Below are 24,088 nucleotides of genomic sequence, written 5' to 3'. Positions count from 1 at the left end.
TTTATAATTAATACATTCATATTTGTAGGCATTGTTGCATATTGAATCCCATTGGATTAGATCAAGAACGTATATAATCTTAACTTTATTATTAATATGTTCCTTATAGAAATAAAAAAAATGGCTGTTGTTGGGTTCATGGTCATTTTACTTTGAAAGTATTATTAGGAAGTGTCTTATATTGCTGCTGGTCTTGACCCTTCAGCTTCATAGTAGCGTGAAACAGTTCAACGGACTGTCAGCTTATTCCTTTTAAAAGGTAATACAATCTATTCATTTTGTGGTAAACTTCTGAGCCGATTTGTTTTATCGTTTGATTTTGAAGTTGATGTTAGCGGTTTTCCCCTTGTCAGGAAGAAAAAGGACCAGTTCGTGTACCTTGTTCAGCGACTATGCTAATATTAGCTAAATTAGCCCGTTTAGCTAGTTAGCAACATGACTAGCAGCTACGTTAGACTCAAATGTCATGTTTAGAAATAAGCCTCGGATACTTTTCTTTCTCATTTCCAATTTGTATTATATTGTGGTTTAAAACATTTAGTGTATCCCTAATGGCAGTATGTCTGTCAGCTGATCGTTAGCAGATCTGTTAGCTCAGTGCTAACGTGTGGAAATGAGGATTATGTAGCTTTAATTGCCCAACTCATGCTGTAGGCTACACATGTAATCACACGTGCTTCCGTAAAGCAGGGTGCGGTTAAGTATTCGGGCAATTTTAATTCAGTTAAAGTATAAATATTGTAAAGTCCTAACTAAGAGTCTTGAATTTACAACCAATTAAAAAAGTAATTTTACTAATTGTGGCAGTAAAGTGTTTCAGTGCTTTTCGATTATTTGATATGGATTATATAACTGCTGCAATGATTTGTAAATTGGAATCACTTAACTAAGGCAAGGCAAGTTTATTTATATAGCACTTGTCAACAACAAGGCAATTCAAAGTGCTATAGGTAGATATAGAGGGTAGATATTTTTAGTTTGAGCTTAAAATAGCAATAATAAAGATGGAAAATACTCCTGTAAAAATTCCTGAATTTACAATCAATCAAAAGTAATGGTACTCATCGTGCAGTAAAGTGTTCAGTTATTTTCTATTTTAAAGGATGTTTTTTAGATCAATACTACTGCTGCAATGATTTGTAAATGCAACACTGCTGTACTACTGTAGATGTTATAGTTTGAACATGACATGGAAATACTAACATATCTTTGATTACTCTACTTGAGTAAATGTATGTTACAAACTACATAACTCATGATGTACTGTTTTTCCTTCTATGTTAAAATGCCTGAGAATAAAATAATTATACATTTGTTTTTTTGTTCACTAACAGAACACTATGAATCAAGAAGGCTCGCCAAACTCCAGGCACAAGTCCGGATAGGAGGAAAGGTACAGTCTGCATTTATTTTGGACATACTTCTAAATATTTGATTTTCTTTTTTTTAATTTAAAAAAGCTCAGTATAGGGAACATCAGTTGGGTTCTCACGTTAGTTGATTTTAAGGAGTGTTGTGGCATTCAGCACCTGCCAGGTCCTTTTCCTCCTGACCTCAGGCATTCTCTTTATGGAGAGCATTGCCCCTTCATCTGGGCCTCTGTAGCTTTGTTCCACTGCATTGTGAGGTCTTCAGCTACACACTAGGTGGCGTTTATTTGTTATTTTAGCTTTGACAGGCCTTCAGCCCATTTCCAAATCGCACCACATTGACACTTTTAAAAAAAACAAGCATTATAGAAAGCTTTTATTTTCATTGTGAATAATGTAATCATATTAGGAGCGTTACTCCTGATTATTACAATTAAAACACTCGAGCAAAAAACGCCTCCACAGCCTACTGCACAGAGTCCTGGGTCGGGTGACTGCAGGACTCTGCTACAGCACGGGTTCCATTGGCTCCTTAAAATCTAGTAATAGTCTTGTATTTGAACTGTTTTTACCACAGAAATGAGTTATTAGTGTGTTTTACGATTAATGAACATGTACATCAAAAAGTCTTGCGTGACCTGGTGCTGTTAAATTGTATTTGACATATTGTAGAGTCAGCTGTCCTAATCCTTTGTTGCCCTCCATCACCTGTTCTGTCCTCAGGGGTAACCGCCCGCAGAAGAAGAAGGTCGTTCACAAAACAGCAACAGCTGATGACAAAAAAACTCCAGGGATCCCTGAAGAAACTGGCAGTAAACAACATTGCTGGGATAGAAGAGGTGAGCCATCAGAGGAAGCCAACAGACGATTGCTCCATTTTAACTTTTTACATTTTTGTTGTTGTTGTCAGAGTCCCGATAAGGAAAGATAAAAGAAAGAGAGAGCCCTCTCCGATCTTGTCTTCTAGTTTATTTTTAGAGAGCTTTAATCCAACTCGCTCCCGCAAAGTCTCTCTGACAAATCAATGCATAAAGAAACGATACAACTACCCTGATGCTCACAAGTCTCCTTCATTTATCTTGTGGCTCAGTTTGCCTTTCGTATATTACTGTGAATTATTAAACCAGTTCAAGGTTAATTTAGGGAAGTTGTGTTCAAATCTGAAGCAACGGTCTATTGCTTGAGGTTGTTGTATGCTGTAAATAGTTATATTATTCCAAATGTTAGTCCAGTTGGATGCTCTTAGAAAGTCCTGATGAATTGTCCTTCACATCTTTCCTTAATTAAACCCATGATGTTTTTCTCTAAGGTTAAGGAATACTGGTTAGAAATAGACGTAGGACTATATTTTTTGACAATTTGACCACAACCTAAGAATATACACAAAGTACTGCTTATATCTTGATGCTGCAGAATCCTGTGTTATGCCTCATTTGCTCTAAATCTGACTGTTTTCTGTTTCCTCAGGTGAATATGATTAAAGACGATGGGACGGTGATCCACTTCAACAACCCCAAAGTGCAGGCGTCTCTGTCCGCCAACACCTTCGCCATCACTGGCCACGCTGAGACCAAGCAGCTGACGGAGATGCTGCCGGGCATCCTGAGCCAGCTGGGCGCAGACAGCCTGAGCAGCCTGCGCAAACTGGCCGAGCAGTTCCCACGGCAATGTAAACACACACACACACACACACACACACACACACTTGTACAATGTCAGGGGTCACTATGGGACTGTAATATCAGTGATTCATGTCAGCCAAGTCATCAGATTTGGATTAAAACGAAGGTATGTTGTAGTGAGAATAGTTACCACTTTCTAAACCCAAAGACTGTACACAGTAAAAAAGAAATGCAGTATGAATGTGCTGCCTTCAACACATCAGTGTATTCATGCAGATTTGTTAAACAGCTTTGTTTGTTTAGAATCACTGGAAAACAAGAAATGATTTAATATGACTGAGGAACTGGTTATAGAAGTGACGATAACAAAAGAGTACAACAACGATTGAGAGGGAAGGGCCAACACTTCAATATACTAAACATATGAGCATTTAAAACACTGATAATTGATAAAAGACAAAATAACCATCCCCCTAGGATACATGATTGAGTGTAGGTGGATTCTGTTTCACAAGACTTTGCATGTACTTGAAACAAAAACCAGTGAAGCAAACAGGAAATAAGGAGTGGCTTTTCCACATGGCACACAACTAATTATGTGATGTGTTTTTTCTCCAGTTGTCATGGCATTGTAGATGTCGTCATTCATCTGTCGCGGGCATTTCCATCCATGTTAAGCACCACTTCAACATGGAGCTCAGCTTTGGATTAACTGTTGGTTTTCTTTTATGTATTTGGGGCAGCAATGGACATGAAAGCAGTTAAGGAGGTGATTGCAGAAGAGAGGACGACGATGTACCAGGTAAACGCTTAGATATACCTGCTGTTCCTCATGCTTAAGATTATGTTAAAGATCATTCCTTTTTAACTTAATCTTTGTGGATTTATACTAGTTGTTTCCAAACTGATGCACTATGTATTTAGAGCTGTTAATCATTTATCAGCCAATAAAATAAGAACTTTAGTTGTGTTTGCATTCTCATTTTCAAATAGTTTTTTTATCGGTTGCAAGCCCTTAATAATAAAGGCTTGAATCACCTGCTATGCTTTCACAAATTGTTGGACTAATATATCTTGATGTTCTTATCTTGTTCCCTATCTTCCAGATCTCGTGGAGAACTTTGATGAAGCCATCAAAGAACGAAGCAAACTGAAGAACCCTTTTTTTTCCTCCGTCAACCGTTTTATGTTTTACCTCGTTTGGACTCACAAAGGGCATTTCCTCTTGTGCTGAAAACGGTTGTTAAAAGTGCGATGCATCAGCACCTCCGGAGACGTGAAGCGCTGGGGTTTAGCCTGCCACAGCAATAAACATGCGGATACAGTAGGTTTTCATTTCAGTAGGCTGTGACGTTGTGGACACGGCGAGAAACGAGGACCGGCACGACTCTCGGCACCAAAAGGACTCCAACTTCTTTAGAAATAAGCTTTCTACATGGCTAGTATTAAGAGATTGTTTAGGAAATTGCAAATCAAAGTGAACTCTTCATTCACTTTACATTATAGCGTTGATTATGAATTTAATAAAAACATTTTGGGCTATTGACGCACGTCGTTATTACTTGACTTGTCCGATTGGTTTTTAGCCATTAGAAGAATCATATTCGCCTCATGGGGAAACAGTCTGTAGTATTAACCCCCTACATATTAGCTCTGATGAATACTTTAGAAGTAGTAGAGTCCTTTATATGTTAAGAGTGTAACTGATGCTAGTTTTATAAATAGAATAAACGGTTATTATAAGCCCCACAGTGGTCCTCTTCCTTTACACGTCCTTGAATTCATCGATATCTGATCCGTTACGTAACACAATATTCTGGAAGTTGAAATAAAATACTTTGAAACTAAACTTTGAGTTAAAAAAACAACTAACTATTTAAGTTGCATTAAGTTGTTCTTTGGCTGTGTTGCTACTGTATAGCCTGCTATGATATAATAATCAACAGTGGTGGAAAAAGGATATAGATAAAAGTAGCTTTACAAATGCATCGAAGCACAATTCTCAATGACTGGTCAACGCGATGCAGTCACAATGTCGTCTTAAGTGAAAGATTAAAAAAGTGTTACAGTCGTGAAACTCAAAGTACCTACATTAAAAGCACTCACTCAGCAGTATCCCATTTCAGAATAATGTATAGGTGTATTACGTTAGGATTATTATTGTTGATGCATTCAAGAGTTCATCACTTTATTGTTACAGCAAGGCATAAATAAGCTTTATCATAACCTATAATAGAAATAATTTATTTGATACATTTTGTATTATGAAACTGAAATTAAGTAGTTCTATGTTGGATCGTTTCCTCTTATATGTAAGTATAAAGTAGCAGAAATCGAAATGAGTTTAGTAAAGGTACCTCAAAATGTACTTAACTGCAGTAAATGCACTTGTCACATCGCATTACTGATTACAAGTTATTTCCTTGTGTTTATTCAGGTAAAGGAAAAGGGTTTTGCACTTTTTTGTAAAGTAGTTATGAAGTAAATATGAAGAACTATTGGTTTGAATTTCCCCCACTATAATCATTGGTTGAGTGTGCAGTGTGCACATAAGGAGACTGTAGCATCCCGTTTCATTGATCCTGCTCTGCTGCATCGTGCAGATCAATGACGCTCTGCTGTCAGTCTCTGCACAGCTGGAGAGCCTCACAAGGTTACCGGGGAGGAACGGGCCATTTTGGCTCCTGTGTGTCCTGCACGGTCCTACACCGTGAGGCGGGGCCGGGCTGCGGGACACCGAACCCGCCCCGGGGCTCACCTTCAGCCCCGGGGCTCACCGGGCTCACCACCCCACCTTCAGCCCGGGCTGAGACAAAACGTCCTGCTGCTGCTGCTGCGGCTGGACCTCAGAGCAGGAGCTGGATGGAGCTGAACAGCTTTACAGAAGCGTCAAGATACACAGATAACTGAGTCAGAACCGGAAACTCTGTTGTAGCCTTTCAAATTAAAAGCTTTAGTTGACTCGTTACCTGCATTTTACTTGCACAATTGAGTCACTTGCACTATTTATGTCTATTGTTATGTTTTAAGTATCTAGTCTACTGTATGTTGCACTATTGGAGGAGCCTGCAACTACGCTGTAGCTATCATGAATATGACAATAAAAACTTTGAATTCTTAAACTTTAAAAAATAAAACTTATCTGTGAACATACATGGGAGAAATCAAATTAACTCGGGCCGGTTCTACCCATAGGGTTCTACCACAATATTGACTGAGGTAAGGTAAGGTACCCCCAAGGTAATAACAGAACTAGGCAAACAGCATTTAAACATATTTTTGCACTGTTGTATTAGTACTTTTATTTTATTATAGGATCTGAACACTTACACCACTGGTTAATGCAAAATGTAAGTGTGTATTGATTAATTCTAACATAAATCTTGTATTTCAATAAAGACTAAGAAGAAAAATATACAGGTTATTTCGGTAAGAGAAAAGGTAAATAACAAAGTTAACCTACAAATGAAAAACATACACAAGAGGATCACATTATATAGGCCTACTATAAAATAGTTTGCATAAATTAGTAGTTTAGTTCAATATTTTACAACAGATTTTCAAATGTAATAGTGCTTGAAGATTTACATTTAAATATGTGTGTTTAAATGTAATTTAAAATGACACTTTCTTTTAGAATTGTATTTTATGAATGAACACATTTATCGTGTTCTTCGTGTAAAATATGTATTAAGATAACACTGAGGTGTAGCAGGTGGTATTTAATTTTGAAATACACAACCGGAAGTGGTGGGTCTCCATTCTGGCTGTCTTGATGGTGCTTCTTATTTCCCCCAATATTAACCCTTGGGGGAGGGATCCTTGAGTGCTGGCGCACAACTACGGCAGACTACAGGCTGTACTTTCCGACTTGTGCTGTGTGAGTTAAGCAGCAGCGGAGGGTCTACCTGAGGAGACTCAAAAATAGCCCTCAAAGGCGATTAGGTATGACGGATACTGACGGAGGGGCTCCGCGGGAGGACTGTACGTAGAGATGAGGATTCCTCCGGTGAGTAAATGTTTTCATGACATTTCTTACACTGTCTGTTGTTGCTCTGACGTTACAACCCGCCATTGCAACTGCAAGTGTTATATTAACTCAGCCGAATAAGTCAGTGTGGATGTGGGGTTGCATGGTCTGTTTGGCTAGCCAAACGGTGAGTGACACCGAGAGAGGTGATGCACTATTTACGTTCAATTACACAACACGCTGCTTTACGAGCTGTGGCTAAATATTCACTAATAAAAACACTAGCAATGCAGCAAAAAGCTAAATGTACTTTTTATGACTGTGAGAAATGGGCTGAGTTAACATGAGGAGGAATGCTTTTTAAATAACCGTTAAAAACCGTTAGCCACAAAATAGCCGTTAAAAAACCGTTAGCACCAAGCCCACCGAGCAGCAGACGGTTGAGTGTCCGTCAGAGGAGCACGTCTCTCTGCCGTCACTCGGAGCACGACTACCCGCTAAACCCTTGGAGCTAACACTAGCCACCTTTTCCTCCTGATACACCCTGCTGCTGTGCAGTGGGGTTATTTATCCTCTAAATATTTCATCATATTGTTATACCCGGCTTTGTTATAACTGTTTTGTAAACTTAACTCGTGGCCTTTTGAGGTGTGGACGTTACATTCAGCTAGCAGCTAATACAACTAATAACCTAAGTTCTGGTGCAAATAAATACACCTCAACTGTCGTGTTTGTAGCTGTTTTTTCATGATATACCACCTTTAATAACAAAGAGAAGCTTCCCATGGCTTAACCCAGTGTACCTGTGAATAATATTTACTATCTGAGGCTGTGTTTGGCCTGTAGGCAGCAGGCACACAGTGCTACTTTATGATTGCATAATCCAAGCTAATGGTCATTTGTGTTGCTCTGGAGAGTTTGTTAGTGCCATGTCTTTTACATTTACCTCATCATATCATCTCAGGGCCTTTTATTTAAGAGGTGGATTCATAAAAAAAAGCAGTGGGCCCATCCCAGTGCCAGCTTGAATAGTCATCACCAGTGAGTGTAAAACGAATTTGTCACTGAAGAGAAATCCAGAACAGATCATATCAAAGCTTCTGGAAAGGCTTGACGACATAACACTCACCATTGTTCTTGGTATCTCTCCAGCTTGACTGAGTGACTGTTCAGGGCATTTGATTTTTTACCTCACTACATCCTCAAGCAGACTGATCCAACAGGCATGCAAAGACCAGCTCTCTTGTGTGCAGCAGAGACTTCCCAGATGTAGGTTACTGTACGCTTTCAGAAGCTATTACAAGTCTCTCCCTGATGGCAGCCCGGCACAGCAGCCTGTCTCCTCTTGCCTTTTCTTCTGTCGTGTGGCGGTTCAATGTAGATCAAAACATAAGGGAGAAAATAAAATTATAATAGCTTTTGACACTTTATGTGAAGCAGAGTAGCTCTTTGTAACAGGAGGACAAGCTACTCTCTTTACTTTTCCCATCTTCAGATCTCAAAGGATTTGCCATTATTAACCTCTCTTTTCAGATATATGTTTTTTTCAAATTATTGAGAAGACTCATCTTTTAAGGATACAAACCTGTGGCTTGTTTTTCTTTTATGTTTATTTCTGAAATATGTAGCCGTACTTGGGAATTGCAACTTTAAGTACTTGAGGAGGTAGACAACTCCCAGTCAGGGCGTTAATCATTACATAATAATGTGTCAGTCAGGTCATGCGATCATGCTGTTAGAAAGTTAAGTCAGTCCATTCTTAAAGAGAGGAAGTGATCATTGGAGGTTTCCTGTGTCCACTCGGAGGCGTCTGGAGCTCGTCTGTGCCGGGTATGGATCTATAAACGCTCTTATCAGGATGTGAGCCTGCAGACCTGGGATGTGTGTAGCACCAGGAGCAGTAGAAGAAGAAACTTTGTTCACAGGTCTGTTTTCCTGTAGAACTATTTACAACCACTATCACATTCTCAAGGACAGCTATAACGTAAGAGTTTTGTTTCACTTAATCCAAAACATAAGTAAGTTATCGGTTTCAAATGTGTTACTGAAACTAATAATCTCAATTTTTTTTTTTGCATTGAATCATTTTGTCTTTTAAAATGGCTGAAAGTTTTGCTTGTTTTATTTGATCAAAAATCTAAAATGGGGTCAAACATTTTTTATTTTCAATATTGATTGCTTCCTTTTATCTTTTGGTGTAAAATAAACATTTCTCAGCGCCTTCAGTGATGTCTTTAATCATCCAACCAATATTACAAAGTCTTAGGACTTTTATTTTGTCGTCACATGGCAAATCCTTATGTCTGTGAAACTGAAACATTTGGGCTTTTTGCTTGAAAAAAAACCCCAGAAATAATTAGACAGTTATAATATACATTATATTTCATAACCGATACAATGATTGTAAGGGAATTCCACATAATGTGAGGAAGTGATGCGGCTCCCTCACAGGAAACAACAGCAGGAAACCGAGTGTTGTTCTGACAGCGAGGACCTAATGAACTGTGGTAGCATTCTTGTAATCTGTCCAAGCCTCCACGCTGTTGATGCCCTTGTCTTATTTAATTTAGCTGCCATGCCGGGATGTCCAGTCAGGCATGCTTTATCGTGTTAGTAGTCCGTTAGGCCATTTCATTATTAGCATGTCTGGCTTACACTGGAGGCTGCAGCGTGGCTGTGGAGGGGATCCTCTGCAGTCGCCTAGTTTAAAATAGAATAAGGTTCCTTGTCTGGTTCTTTCATTACAATGTTATTAAGTGTAACCTTTTTATAACGATCTACAAAATATATATCCAGCTGCACTAGTTGGAAGTTTGCAATTTTAGATTGAACATCTCTTAGTCTTGTTAGCCTGACAAAACAAGTGATTTGAAAATGTCCCCTAATTTTGTGAATCGATTGTTTGTGGCTCAAACAATCACTTGATTGCAGCTGAAATAGTGAGGCCTATAGGAGTCAGTTAATCAACATAAATCTGATTCTAAATCTGATAAGCTTTGGTTATTTTCTACAGTCTATGGGTTGTGTTGGGTTGGGTTGAGTTATACATCAAACGTCTATGCCTTGCTATGCTTTGAGCTAAACACAGGTGGTGTTTGGTAAATGCTTAAAGTGTCAACGCTAACATGCAGATGGTATAAAGGTATATTGTGTGTTAGTTAGCATGCTAATATTTAATAAGTTCCCCTTAATGCAAAGTAGAGGTGAGGCTGGTGAGTGGACTTAGCTACGCACGTATTTTTTCACAAACTATTAGACACAATTTTGTGCAACATTTCAAGTTAGCTGATCACCAAAGTAGTTACAGAATATTACTCGGGAGGATATTAATGTCTGTACCAAATTACATGGCAATCCATTTGATACATATTCAAATATTCCACCCTGAAACACCGGCAGACCTCTTCAAAGTCAGAAGGGTTTTCCTCCCCTTGAGCTTTGGTTTTACTGAGAACAGCTTCACAAACATGAAGAACTGCTTGATTTTTCACAATGTTGTAAGAAATGTGAACAATTGAGCTATTTGTCATGTTTATAAGCATTTCCAAGACAATATTAGCGGCTCTATTTAACAAAAGTTCAGTCTGTAAAATACATTTGAGGTCAATTAGAATAACTGTCAGGTGTGGTCGACTGTCATGCACATCTTGATTTTCTTGTTTGACTCCAGGCCACAGCACCACATGTAGCTGCTCGCATCTGATCGTGTTTCAGTAGTCTATCTGAGGAGTAGCAAAAGATTTAAAAATGAGATTGTGTAACTGCAGGCTCTCCGACTGACACGCTCTCTCGTGCACATATGTCTGCTTTAAAGCATCTCCCCAAGTTTACATGTCTAAAAATACAACCCCTTCACGCACTTTGACTAAAGATGCATTATTTAACGCCTCCGCTGAGTAATTAAATCTTAATCAGGGACGGGCTCCTGTCCTCATGGAGGTGTGTGTGTGTGTGTTCCCCTGGAGCTTTCCAGGAGACGGTTTCAGACATCTTTAGAGGCAAAGCTCTCTGCTGGAGGAAAAGGTGGAGAGGTTTGACAAACTTTTCTGCTTGCATTGTTATGGATTTAAATGTGACCTGCTTTCATCTGTTGATTTGATAAGAAAAGCTAAGGGATGTTTAATCGTTTCAATGCTACGGTTACAGTTTGTGAAATGAAACTCTATACAGTTAAACTATTGTTAAAATGAATAGCAATTATGAGTAGATTTAAGGTATATCATTTGCATTTATTAAAATATTAATTTTAAACAAATTGCAAATAAAACTAACTGAAGCTGTACAGACTGGAATGTGTTGAATTGTAAAACATAGAAAAATGTTTTTCCTTAATCTTAAAGACAAATTGCAGTTTTGTGGAATATCACCACATTATTATAATTACATTTCTGATTATTATTCACTGTCGATGTTTTTTTAAATGTCAGTGTATATTTATTTGAGCAGTAGTAGAGTTCCTTGTATTGATTTTGCGGTGACGTCACGGTGTGTGTTGTGCCCAATCTGAGTCATCATACTCCATCTGGACTGTGCTTGCCTAATGGCTCGTAAGATGCTCTAATTAAAGCGGTGTGTCTTTGTTTCATTCACCGATGGATTATTTATTTAGTCGATATTCTTAATTCAAAGCTTTTTGTAGTCAAAGCTATTTAGTTTTCTATTCTCGGCTCTGACAGCAGTGTTTCCTTCAGCCTCGTTCCTGGTGCTGCACAAATGGGTTGACCCACCCGGTACACACTACATGTGTATCCTCCTGTCCTGTGCTCTCACCGTTTAGCTGACGTCGTGCACATGCTTGCACCTTAAACTAAGCGGAAAATGTGTTGACTCGGCTCCTTTCTCCGAACCCTTCGCGCTGCGGAATATCTAGTCTCTGGTGTAATCCCTGGACCCTCTTGTCCTTATGAGAATGACCCTGAGGTTCAGCATGGCTTTTACTCATTTTCTGCCACACACACACACACACACACACACACACACACACACACACACACACACACACACACACACACACACACACACACACATACACACACACACACACACACACACACACACACACACACACACACACAGCACACACACACACACACACACACACACACACACACACACACACACACACACACACACCACACACACACACACACACCACACACACACACCATCGCATCCTCACTCCAAGGTCCTCTCATCAGCAAGGACAGACTGGGCAGGTTTACTGTGCAGTGACTCGGGCCTCATCTGATTTCCATTCAGGCCTCTGATTGCCTTGTCGAGCGTGACTGAGTATTTGCTCACGATGTATGATTATGTGCAATACACATGATAAGCTAGATGTACTGTTTTATCATTTAAAACATGGTGTTCATGGACTAACATGTCTCCCCCCTTATTGAGGTGTTGTTCTGATTCATCATCAAAACATTTGTATTTCAATCCTTTATAAAATGTTATAATGGTGAAAAGGCCCAGTATAATTTCACAGAGCTCAAGGTGAACTCTTTTATCGTTTTAATCCAACCGTCAGTTCAAAACTCAAAAGATGTTCTATCATTGTTTGTGACGAAGAGAAATTGTTAAATCTTTACATTTGAAAATCGGTACATATTTGGCACTTTTGCTTGAAAAAAAGTCTGATACAATTTACATGTTTTTAAATGCATTTGTTTCGTTTTTTTACTTTGAAAACAGCCAGCTAGCTTAGCCTGAACCGTAGCTGGACGTATTGACCAGTACAATTCAGATGTTTAATTTGTACCTTTCAATCGCAAGCCCAGATCAATGACTTTACTGACTTTACTTACTTCAATCAGGAGAGACGGTTTTGATGTAAGAACACATATTTATTGCAGAGATACACAAATGAATGTACTGGTTATTTTGGCGATTAGGCCCCGTTGTGCAGGAAGTATCACTCGGGAGGGGAGAACCGATCCGATGAAGCCCCCCGGGGTCTAGACACTGGTGGTGGTGAATGGATGGTTGGGTCGGTCTGAAGAGGAGGGGCTTAGCTTGACCCTGGATTCAGAGGGACGGGTGAAAAGGGGTTGAGGAGGGTTGCGTCGAGTCACCTGAAATGACAGCTGTCAGAGGGGAGAGCAGACTTAAAAGGTTTGGCAGAGCGCTATGATAGGCTCTTGGGAATAGAGCGAAGTGATTGGTTAAGCTGGGGAGTGACGCCCCCGATCACTTATTGAGAGGAGAGAGAGTAGTTACATCGGAATAGTAAATGAAGAGTAGAGACGGTCTTCCTGGTTGAACTTGCGCTGAGCTTCACTTCACTATGATTTGTTGCAGTTCATATACTGCAAGCATCTAGGAAATGCTGTAATCTCACTTGTTGTATTACCTTGTAATGAGACGAGCAGCATCCTTTTCCACGCAGGATGGGAAGCAGTTGTTTGACTCAAAGGTGTTTCCCTCCCTCTCTAAGGTGTGGGCGCTGGGCGCTTGCCAGACTGGGTGAAGTGAGAAGTGAGAGGGAAACCTGCTGCGAACAAACCCACCGCCTGGGACTGCTGAGGAGGACCTCTGTGCAGGTGAGGAGGGACGAAGAAGCCAGATATAATACATGTATACATAGGAGTCAGAAATGCATTTTAAATGAAGACTATGTCCAAGTTACAAAACAATTGATCATGTCGTACAGAACACGAGGCAATTAGCTGATGAGAACGTTTATGTTCAACTGTTATCATAATGAATTTATTGTTTAAGTCGTATTTTTAAAACTGAAACAAATGATCTGTTTCCAGTTTGAATCCAAATGTTTTTGCCCTTTTTTTTTACATAATATAAATGTAATATTTTGAGGTTAGATGATGGAAGTCAGTTGGAGATGTCACCTTGGACTTAAGGGGAACATCATTATTTAGTACATCATCTTATCATTTAATCGACCATGCAATAAATGAAGAAAATAATAAGCGGATGAAATGATGCTGCAACACATTTAATGATGGCAAAACTTCAAAGAGGTAGAGCATGTAATACTTGAGTATCCTGAATGCCTCCTTGTTACTATATTCAAGGCTTATAACTCACTCCATAACCTTCGTAATCATAAAGCACTTTTTGACCTTACCTATACTTGCCTTTTATTATCTTTGTGGCCCCAGAGCAATCACAAACACGACTGGTAGGGAAGGAACATGAGAAGTAAGAGCCAAAGGGGGTTGGAGGGGATGTCTCTACTTAAACAAAGCTTATTGAAGTGAGATGTGACAAAGGAGATATGAAACAGGCTATGGGGGACATTTGAATACTGCATGGAAATGAAAGGATGTGTTATTAAGGACACTCTCTTGTGTTTCTAGGTTCACACGGCCGTCGGCAGCGTGGAGCTTCCTGACCCATGGAGAATTACTTCCAGGCCGAGGCCTTCAACCTGGACAAGGTGCTGGACGAGTTTGAGCAGAACGAAGGTGAGCTCCTCTGTTTAGAAGGATGTGGAAAGGACACGGGGCCAGACAGTGAGTCATTGTGTCTGAGAGATGGTGTAATTGTGGGATTGAAGTTTCCGAGGAGCTGTGGTCAGGATGCCCTTATGTAACCCGTGAGTAAACCATCAGTGTGCCAGACTGAGCCTACACCGACCAGTTCCTGCAACATTTACAGGTGTCGATTGAAAGTGTGCAGAGAGGGGATGGGGCTAATTGGATTATCAATTTCCCCCGGGCCTGTGTGAAACTGTGTAATTGGTGCAAGACAAGAGTCTTTTGTTTCTTCTTCACACTTAATGCTGACAATTACTAAAGAAATGGTGTTACGGCCTTTTTAGAAACAGTGCTTTCACAGAGTTTATTTATGGTGATCGTAAAGTAAACACTGCATCACTGTGCGGTGTATCGCTCCCAGCTCTCCAGAACAAACGCTCTGTTATTACAGAGACTACAAGACTGCTCATTTTCTGGATTTATGACTGAAGGTGACCCCAGAAATATGCCAGCCCTCCACACACCACATATTTGAATGGTTCTCTGAGCTCAGTGGGTATTTTGGCTGTGAGCGATTATCTGTGTGTACTTTGCCAGAGATCCAGCTTGGCAGATTAACTCTGTGTGTGTGCTTGAACCTGGTACAGCGCATGCCGAAACAGCTTAGCATGAGTTCCAGTGAATGAAGTAAAGCACTATACAGTAGCTGACTTGGCTGTAAAAGTCCTTTTGAAAACATTTTATAAGATTTTCCGCTAGTATTACCCAGCATTCATGTGTCAGCTAGCTTGACTGATGTCTTCTAGGGGTGACGGAGCCGTTTGGCCCACTTTCACTGAATTCCCACACTAATTTCCCACTCCCTGCCAACCTCATTTCTCAATGTGTCCCCTGGTTTGGCTCTCCCATTTTTAGCTCTCGATCACCTGGGAGTGTGCATATTTGAGGCTTCCTGTCTTGTGTTTAAGCTTCATGATCTTTTCTCCGGGTACAAATCTGGGCTGAACTGAATTGTAGAAGGCTTTATTCATAATGTGAGGATTTGCATGTGTTTTTACACATTGTATTTATTTATTTAAATGTGTCAGATAAAGATTCAGCTAATAGTATTATGCTATTTAGAGAATAAGATTTTAGGGGTGGCTGCATAAGATTCTCTCTCTCTCTCCTGTGATCCAAACATTTCCCATAACTTGTTAGTGGGAAATAAATAAATACTATGATTTTCAAAATTCACAGCGTGTTTTATCTGTCAGAATTTGTCTGGCTTGATCAGTATTTGTTGTCGTTTATCGTTTCAAAAGTAACATTTTCACCGTAGCTGTATTAACCATGCAGTCAAGCAGCAATCGTACAGCACCATACAAAATATATATCCTTTATTTAACCAGGTAAAAGACTCCTTGAGATTGCAATCTCTCTTCCAAGAGTAACCTGGCCAAGAAGGGCAGCATGAAGGAAGTTACAACAGATAAAACACAGACAAGACAGGCAGACAAAGACAGCTGTAAAACACAAATAAAATGGCTCATTAGCCAGTCAATATGCGAAATAAAACAAACTATTACAAATCATTCAAAACTGGCAACATTTAAAACGATTTTTGGATATACGAGCACTCGCATCGACCGATGGTGTCGTGTTCTCTGTCCTTTTTAAGATGGACCTGAATTCCCCCATAGTGATTACATCTGAGAGTTTCAGCTCCTTCTGTACATTGTTCCTAGCTGTGGGGGCCGCATGTTTAAAAGCTGTTTTACCCAGTTTTGTTCTTACGTTAGGAACCAGCATCTGAATAACATCTTGGGAGTGCAGGCCATATAGACTTTCTCTTTTACACATATATGTGCAAATGTAGGAGGGAACCAACCCAAGCAGAGATTTATACAAAAACATTTATACAACCACAATAACAAAGAAATTAATTTTTTTAATGCCTATGGTATTATAGAATATAATGACAGACGTTCAACCTTTCATTTGAAACCTCAATAGAAGCTTTATATGTAACAAATATTATGCAATGTGCAGCAAAGCCACTATTGGTTAAATGTAAACTCTTCTTGGAGCTGTTGATCAAATAATGTATCATGAGATCCATGTACTGATCAGTTTTCTTTCTCCCTCCAGATGAGACCGACAATCCCATTCTCTCGGATGCCAAGTGGACCCAGATCCTGGCCCCGCCGGCCCACCTGCTCTCTCTGAACCCCGCCCTGGCCCACGCAGACCTCAGTCCCGGGGAGAGTCCGCTGCCCTTCAAAACCCTCCCCAACTCCTCCAGCACCTCCCCGGGGGGAGACTTAAAGAGACTTCCAGGTCTAGAACCTCCATCCTGGGTAGAGGAGAGGCCGGCAGACGTCCACAGCCCTCCCCTCCCCCAGCCCAACATCGGCAAACTGGTGGGCACCGACGACCTCTCGCCGCCCCCTGTGACGGCCTGCCCTGCTGTGGAGAATGGCTGCCCTGCAAGCCCAACACTGGGGGGGCTCAGCAAGAAGATACATTCTCCTTCAGACAGACCTCCTGGGGATTCTGATCAGGAATCGCATCAGGAGGAAAGAGCCGACTCGGCATCAGGAGGAGGCTCCACCGTCGGTCACACTCACTTCACCTTTGAGGTTGGATTAGAAAAAGAAACTCTGGCACTGAGAATAAATACAAATGTGCAACCAACAACACACAATGGGGAAGATGTCAAACAGGAGGCCGGTACAGCTGTCTTACAGGACAATGGTCATGAAAAACAGACTGCTAACTTCAAACAGCAGCATGTAGAGAGTCTCCTGCATAGGGAACAAGACATTCGTAGTGATTGTAAGGTGGAGGAGAATGGTGTATCTCCTCCTGACAGGAACGGACTGGATATAAAGCAGAGGAGATGTGGTCCAAAGGGACAGATGGACCAACTCCTCAGAATACCAAGCCTTCCCAATGGTTTAGAGCAGGAGAGCAGTAACCATTCCAAGCAGAGGAGACGGAGGAGGAGCAGGAGGAGGGTTTTTCTCCCTCTCCTGTCCCCTCCAAAGAGGACTCTGTCACTGAGGAGAAAGAAATGGAGGAAAGCAAGCAGGAGAGCAGTGAGGGAGTAGCAGTGGGGTCAGGTAGCATCCAACCAAAACTCAACAATCGCCTGCAGCCGGTCAGTGTCCCCTTCGGAGGAGCGCGACCGAAACAGCCGGTCAACCTCAAGCTCCAAATCCCACAGCCTCTGTCGGGCCAGGTCCAGAATCAGCTCGCCAACAGCAGGAACAAAAACCATGACAACCAGTGTCGGAGAGGCACGCCCTCTGAAACCACGCCCAGTGGGACTGAGCCCAGTTTAGTGGGGGTGAACGGAGAGGGTGTGGTCCACTCTCCTGCCTCGATGCCCTCGGAGAGCCCGGACAATGACCTCCAGGCCGGCCAGCAGGGCTCTCTGAGCAGGAAACCCTCCAGCTGCCTGGGTGAGGTGGCCCCTGTGTGGGTCCCTGACTCCCAGGCTCCTGTCTGCATGAAATGTGATGTCAAGTTCACCTTCACCAAGAGGAGGCACCACTGCAGGGCCTGCGGCAAGGTCAGTGCTACAGCTGGGAGTCTTCACTGTACAATCTAAAATATATATTTTTCCTCTTACCTCTAGTGCTATATATATCAATAACAAAGTGAACTCCTTCATGAATAGATGAACACTTTGTTGGGTGTAGTTTGGCAGAAGGTTAAAGGTGGGGTAGGTCATTCACTTCAGAAACACTTTTTGTTATATTCCATGGAATGCTCTTAACATCCCGATAGCAATGAATATATTAAATGCTTTGACAATAAATACATAAAAAAAAGTAATCTGTGGAAGCCGTAGCGCTGTAAAAAGCACGACCAATCATCTGAGCCGGCCCGGCTAAAGTAACTGGATGGCCTACCTGCCTGTCAGCCTTCCATCTGTGCACAAACTTATCTCGTGCCCTCATTGGTCATGTGCGCGTTCGTGTGTGTTGGAGGAGGGGCTCTGTAAGGAAGTCTGAAGGAAGGGGCAGATTTTTTCCAGACTCAAACCAGCGCACTCAAGCTGGTTTCTCCATTCTTACCTACCCCACCTTTAAGTGCTTAAAATAGTACATGTTTGGTGTCAGCCTATCATAAATAAGGAGACTCAATATTTATACACATTTTTAAAATGATCACGAAATCAATCAGATGAAGTAAGAAATAGCTTTCATAAGCCTTCTGTAGCCTGTATGAGCTACTAGAGTGCATCCATTAGATATATACTGTATTGAGATTGAGGTCGGGTGCATGACTTTGAGAAGCTCTTGCCAAAAAGCTTACTGTTACCATGCTGCGTTTTATTATTGCTTACTCCACATGTTTGTTCTCCATAATGTTCACACCTCTCCTGGGGGTTTGTCAGAGAGATAAGCCAAATGATGTTGGCCTTTCAAGATGGGTTTAAAGAATGCTAAACTTGCAAAACACTTTAGCATTTTCATGTAGATTGCACATAAGATAGAAAATTAAAGAATGCTTGAATTAGATAATTTATGGCGTTTTTGCTTGAACAGTTATTTTAGTGATAACTGAATTAGCAAAGGGGTTGCCTACTCATTTTGATTAGCTTCTTTTGTTACTTAATACATTGCTTCATCTATAATACACACTTACCTGGAATCATCAGGCCTGTTTGACAATGAAGCAGTTTTTGTTTAGGTAAAAAATAAATGTACGTAAATAAAAGATACAACTGCAAACAAAAGAGGAAAAATAAGTGCGGGACAAAAAAAGAAGCAGAAAAACAACTTAAGCTTTACTGGGTTCTGTGTAAGGAGGTAAATGAAGTGATTTGATAGGCGTTATTGTGCTGGTAGCTTTCTAGCATTACGGCCCCCCACTCAAGCAGCGGGGTGTCCTCGCAGTGCTTTAAAGTGAAGGTGTGGTCGCTGACACTGCACTAGAAAATCTCCGGACTGCTTCTTAATTTCCTGTGGTGGTAAACAAACACACTCTGCCTCCTGAGCAGGGAGGAGCTGGCACTGCAGCAACACTGACACCAGCACTGGGCCTGCAAACAATATACACAGCGGGCTCCTCCGTGCACCCACCATCAGCTGTGAGGAACCCAGTGTTTCTGGATAATGAGGTGTAATGAGGTGCTGATCCATTGAATGTAAAGTACCCTGTGCGCAGCTGTAGCTCACTGGAGCGCTGGCAGTACAGGAAATGAGGTACAGGAAATCAATATCCATAAAATGGGACATTTGCGGCACACTTAATCACAACTCATTTCCAATCCTCCACCTTTTTAAAATCCTCACAGTATAACTAAAATGTGCTTTGTCGAGTGGGCTCATCACTTTGTAGGAATGTAGTTCAAATAGTATTTTTTCATTGTGTTTTGAAGGTGTTCTGTGCGGCGTGCTGCAGCCTGAAGTGCAGGCTCATGTACATGGACAGGAAGGAGGCTCGCGTCTGTGTCACCTGTCATTCTGCTCTGACCAGTGGTAAGCAGCTTTGCAAGTAGAAAGTGAAATTCTTTACAATGTATATGTGGCTTTTTAAATGTACGCTTTGTATATTTCAATGGAACTGAGGATGCTGCTCTAGTCAAAAAGACTGAAACTATTAAAAACAATTAAAATATTGGTCCAAAAATATATTTTGTTTTGATCCCAATACTCAAAAGGTTCATATTGTGGTAAACGTAACCTACTGGTTGTACACAGAAATGAGTTAAATTCAAAGAGAAACATTTTTGTAATTGCATCCAGTACATGTGAAGCATTGAACTGTATGGTAATGGGCACAGAGACTATATACATAGTCCCTTTTCACAGCTGATATTTTGACACACAGGAAAGCACAGGTGTAATGAATGACACTAATTGCGAGTTTCATTCAGGAGAGTCTGCTGGCTCAATGTAATGACTTACTGCGCCACTGATTGGGAGAAAGCACTCGTTAATTAAATTAGTTCCACCTGTGCTTGTCATAATATGACATCCTGTCAATCGGCTCAATCAGGATGAAATGGACCTTTGCCTGGTTTGTGGTCGAGATCAGATGGCAGCGGCAAGGGTTGTGATAAGAAACTGCAGTCAAGTTGGACAGTAGCTTAAAATTAATATACAGGAAGTCACAGAAATATTTACAATCCTGTTAGAAACTATCAGAACATGTACTGTTTTGTATTCATTTAAATGTATTTGTAGTTATAGTTGCAAATGTGAGTGTATCTGGCATTGTATTCTATCATTTGTTCTTTTTGTCTGCATTGTTGACCATTTTGTAATTTCTTGTTTTGATAAGCGCCCTCTAATCAAGCTTTTATTATTATCAACCACATATGTTTGGTCACAGATTGAACCTTCGTAGCCTATAATCTAAAATATTACATGCAAAGGGATTTGTCTACAAAACAGACACAAATTAGCTCTTGGATCAGGTGACCGCAAAGCATTTCCCATCATGCCCTTGGGCTTGCAATTGGGGGAGAGCAGCTGGGACGCCTGGCCCTAGAATCTGCGTCTGCCTCAATATCATAAGGATATTGTTTCCCAGTACCTGACATCATAGCAAGTCTGGACAAATAAGCCCAGTGATAATTTAATTACCAATATTTGTCTCTTTATAGATTTGGCATTTTCCATTTTCTTTCATAAAAGCAGTCACCCACACAGCATGGGACATCTGAATGTAGGATTTGATGTATTGCTAAAATTATATGTTCTACTATCATGATGGCAAGAATGTGTCTGTGTATCAAGTCTAAAAACTAACTGTACTGATGGTGTTTTCTCTCTCGATTAGCTCCATCTTGGGAGACGCTGGCCGCTGCAACCAACCACAGTCCGAACCCCAACAACCCGTCGGAGTACTGCTCCACAATCCCCCCCCTGCAGCAGGCCCAGGCTTCGGGGGCCCTCAGCTCCCCCCCGCCTACCGTCATGGTGCCTGTGGGAGTCCTGAAACCAGCTGGCAACGAGGGTACAAACTTTACATTGAATAAAAAATGCAATTAATTTGTTTACATTTTACACTGGCATTCTGTCCCCAGCGATTTTAAAGAAATATTTGATATGCTACTTATGATAAGGGTTTGCTTGCATGCAGTTTTCTGTAACCTGGTGATTGTCTCGTCTTCAGGCACCCTGACACGGGAGCAAAGGAGGGTGTGGTTCGCTGATGGACTGCTACCTAACGGAGACGCATCGGAGTCCCCAAAACCTGCATCATCCAGTCCGGCCCCCTCCCACTCAATGGCCATATCAACGTACTCAAACAAATCCTGCACTGCTGAACACTCCGAGGTACGCTCAGCACGACAAACATTCACCCTCAGCTAATGCTATTAGGTGAGCGTGTAATGTTCACATTAGCTAGTCTGAAGCAACAAAGAACTCTTTCAGTGGGATTCTCCGCGGGGTCACAGACTGCAAAACATTCAAAGGAAACATTCCTTGTTTGCTTAATCAGATAAAGTTTCCCTCAGAACAAATACAACAAGTAAGTAAAGTTTCTTTATAAAGCGCTTTTCACAGACAAAGTCACAAAGTGCTTGACAAAACAATAAAATATCATCATAGGAATCGTGTTAAGAAGTCATAAAAGCACCAAAACCCAATAAAAACATAGTATAAAATCTAGCACACCGGTTACCCAAACGCCTGCCCAAACAGAAATGTCTTTAAAGGAGTCAGCAGACGGAAGATGAGCGGGCAGAGCGTTCCATAGCTTAGGAGCCACGGCCTCGAACGCTCGATCACCGCGGGTCTGAAGGTGGGTACGCGGGACAGACAGTAAATTGTGCATGTGTGACCTGAGTGGGCGGGCTGATGTATATGGATGAATTAGGTCAGCCACATAAGCAGGAGTCTGACCGCGCAATGCTCTGTAGGTGCTGTAAGTACAGTCTGGTTGGTTCTGTTGTTGTTGCTGCTTTTACACTAATTAGACCTCTGTTGATAGATAATATGATTGTTAGTGATTGCTCAGACGGCCTGCTCTGCAGACAGGACTTGAGTATAAAATCTGACTTTCACACGACACCGTTAAACGTGGGGTAGGTGATTTTGGAGAAACCAGCTCGAGTGCGCTAGAATTTGAAAATACACAACCGGAAGAAATCTGCCACTTCCTCACAGAGCCCCTCCTCCAACACACACAAACGCACACATGACCAATGAGGACACGAGAGAAGTTTGTGCACAGATGGAAGGCTGACAGGCAGGTAGGCCATCCAGTTACTTTAGCCGGCTCAGATGATTGGTCGTGCTTTTTACAGCGTATTACATTTAGTAGCTTGTTTTCAATAAGTCTATAAATGGTCCAAAGAGGTTGTATTCTACAGTCTGCCTGAATGTAATCATTGCGTAGGTGTGTAGTGTGATTCTGTGTAGTTTATTGATGGCATCCCGTTGGGTTTGACGTCATCTGAACAGAACATCGCACGCTCACTGCTTGATAGCGCGAAGGTCCGTTTACGCCGGTTGTTAAACAACATCGTTTTGGGGAAATGTAAGTTTGCGTCCAAATGGTTGGAAGATCAGGAGGAAGGACAATCAATACTGTATATAGTCAATGTGAGGTAAAGTGTGTCGCCAAGGTAACCGGTTAGAACTCGAAGTGGCGATGAGGTCTTAAGATGTATGGAAAGGGTCTTAAAAAAGGTCTTAAAAGGTCTTACATCTGACTTCAGGGTTCCTGCATAGACCCTGATAATGCATATCAATGTATGTTATAGCTCACACTCCCCCCTCGCCCCACAGGCCTCTCACACCCCTGTGGCCCCGGTGGGCAGCCCCGTGGGCAGCTCGTTCAGCCTGATCCCGGAGGACGGGCTCCCTCCCATCCTCATCTCCACCGGAGTCAAAGGAGGTACGGGAGGCCACATCACAGGTGCTTGCCCTCATCCTCACCATTCTGCTGCCTCCTCATGGCTGCTGCTGCTGCTGTGTTTGTGCTTGTTCAGTGTGTTTTACATGTGCTCCGTTTCACGGCTCATGTTGCGACCACTCATTGTCAGCGGGGCGGGGGGGAGGAGAGGAATTCGTCATGGGAACGCAGTGATGATGTCCTAAATAACTGGGAGGGAATCTATCTGTTATCATTTCCTTCACTTACCTCACATGCCACTCCTTTATCATCCTCACTCCGACATGTCCCGCCCTCGCTCCTTCCCGTCCATTTATCTAACTTTACCTCGACTCCTCCCTCCACCCTTCTCTCCTTCTTTTCCTCCCTCCACCCTTCTCTCCTTCTTTTCCTCCACATCTTCCGCAGACTATGCAGTGGAGGAGAGGCCTTCAGAGATCGTCCTCATGCAGCAGCTGGAGGAGGGAGGCCCCGACCCCCTGGTCTTCGTGCTCAACGCGAACCTGCTCGCCATGGTCAAGCTAGTCAACTGTGAGTTACCCAGACGTTCCTCTACCACTGTTTGAATAGTATTCACACTAGGAACCTCTGGAGGAGTAGTGCAAGGTTCTGCTGGTAAATAATTGGTTTAGTGTACTGTAGATCTAAGAAAAATGAGAAGTTAATATTTGTACTGCATACATTTTTAATTTTGCTTTAACTAGGCTTTTGTCTGTGAATTGCAGAGAATCCAACATTATGATTTGTCTTTTGTTGTACCCATTTTCAAGCATGGATTAACCAGTTAATTCCTTAATACATTTTCTGAGTGTGCTGCCTATTGTATAATCTGCAACAGTGAGC

General features: G+C 41.6%; 1 protein-coding gene and 1 pseudogene across 1 annotated transcript in view; both read left to right on the top strand.

The window, feature by feature from the left end:
• The first annotated feature begins 2,075 nt into the window (after nt 1-2,075).
• Nucleotides 2,076-4,553, top strand: LOC117540893 (annotated as a pseudogene).
• A 2,256-nt stretch (nt 4,554-6,809) lies between these two features.
• zfyve9a (zinc finger, FYVE domain containing 9a) overlaps nt 6,810-24,088 on the top strand; it is a 31,944-nt gene continuing 14,665 nt past the window's right edge. Inside the window, 10 exon segments of the mRNA XM_034207837.1 lie at nt 6,810-7,001; nt 13,399-13,504; nt 14,282-14,389; nt 16,532-17,368; nt 17,371-17,957; nt 19,776-19,875; nt 21,182-21,358; nt 21,518-21,681; nt 23,140-23,269; nt 23,654-23,776. Of these exon segments, the coding sequence (XP_034063728.1) occupies nt 14,320-14,389; nt 16,532-17,368; nt 17,371-17,957; nt 19,776-19,875; nt 21,182-21,358; nt 21,518-21,681; nt 23,140-23,269; nt 23,654-23,776 (2,188 nt within the window). The 5' untranslated portion in view covers nt 6,810-7,001; nt 13,399-13,504; nt 14,282-14,319.

This window comes from Gymnodraco acuticeps, unplaced genomic scaffold, assembly GCF_902827175.1.
Source record: "Gymnodraco acuticeps unplaced genomic scaffold, fGymAcu1.1, whole genome shotgun sequence".
Classification (NCBI taxonomy): domain Eukaryota; kingdom Metazoa; phylum Chordata; class Actinopteri; order Perciformes; family Bathydraconidae; genus Gymnodraco; species Gymnodraco acuticeps.
This window is presented reverse-complemented; position numbering and strand designations above follow the sequence as displayed.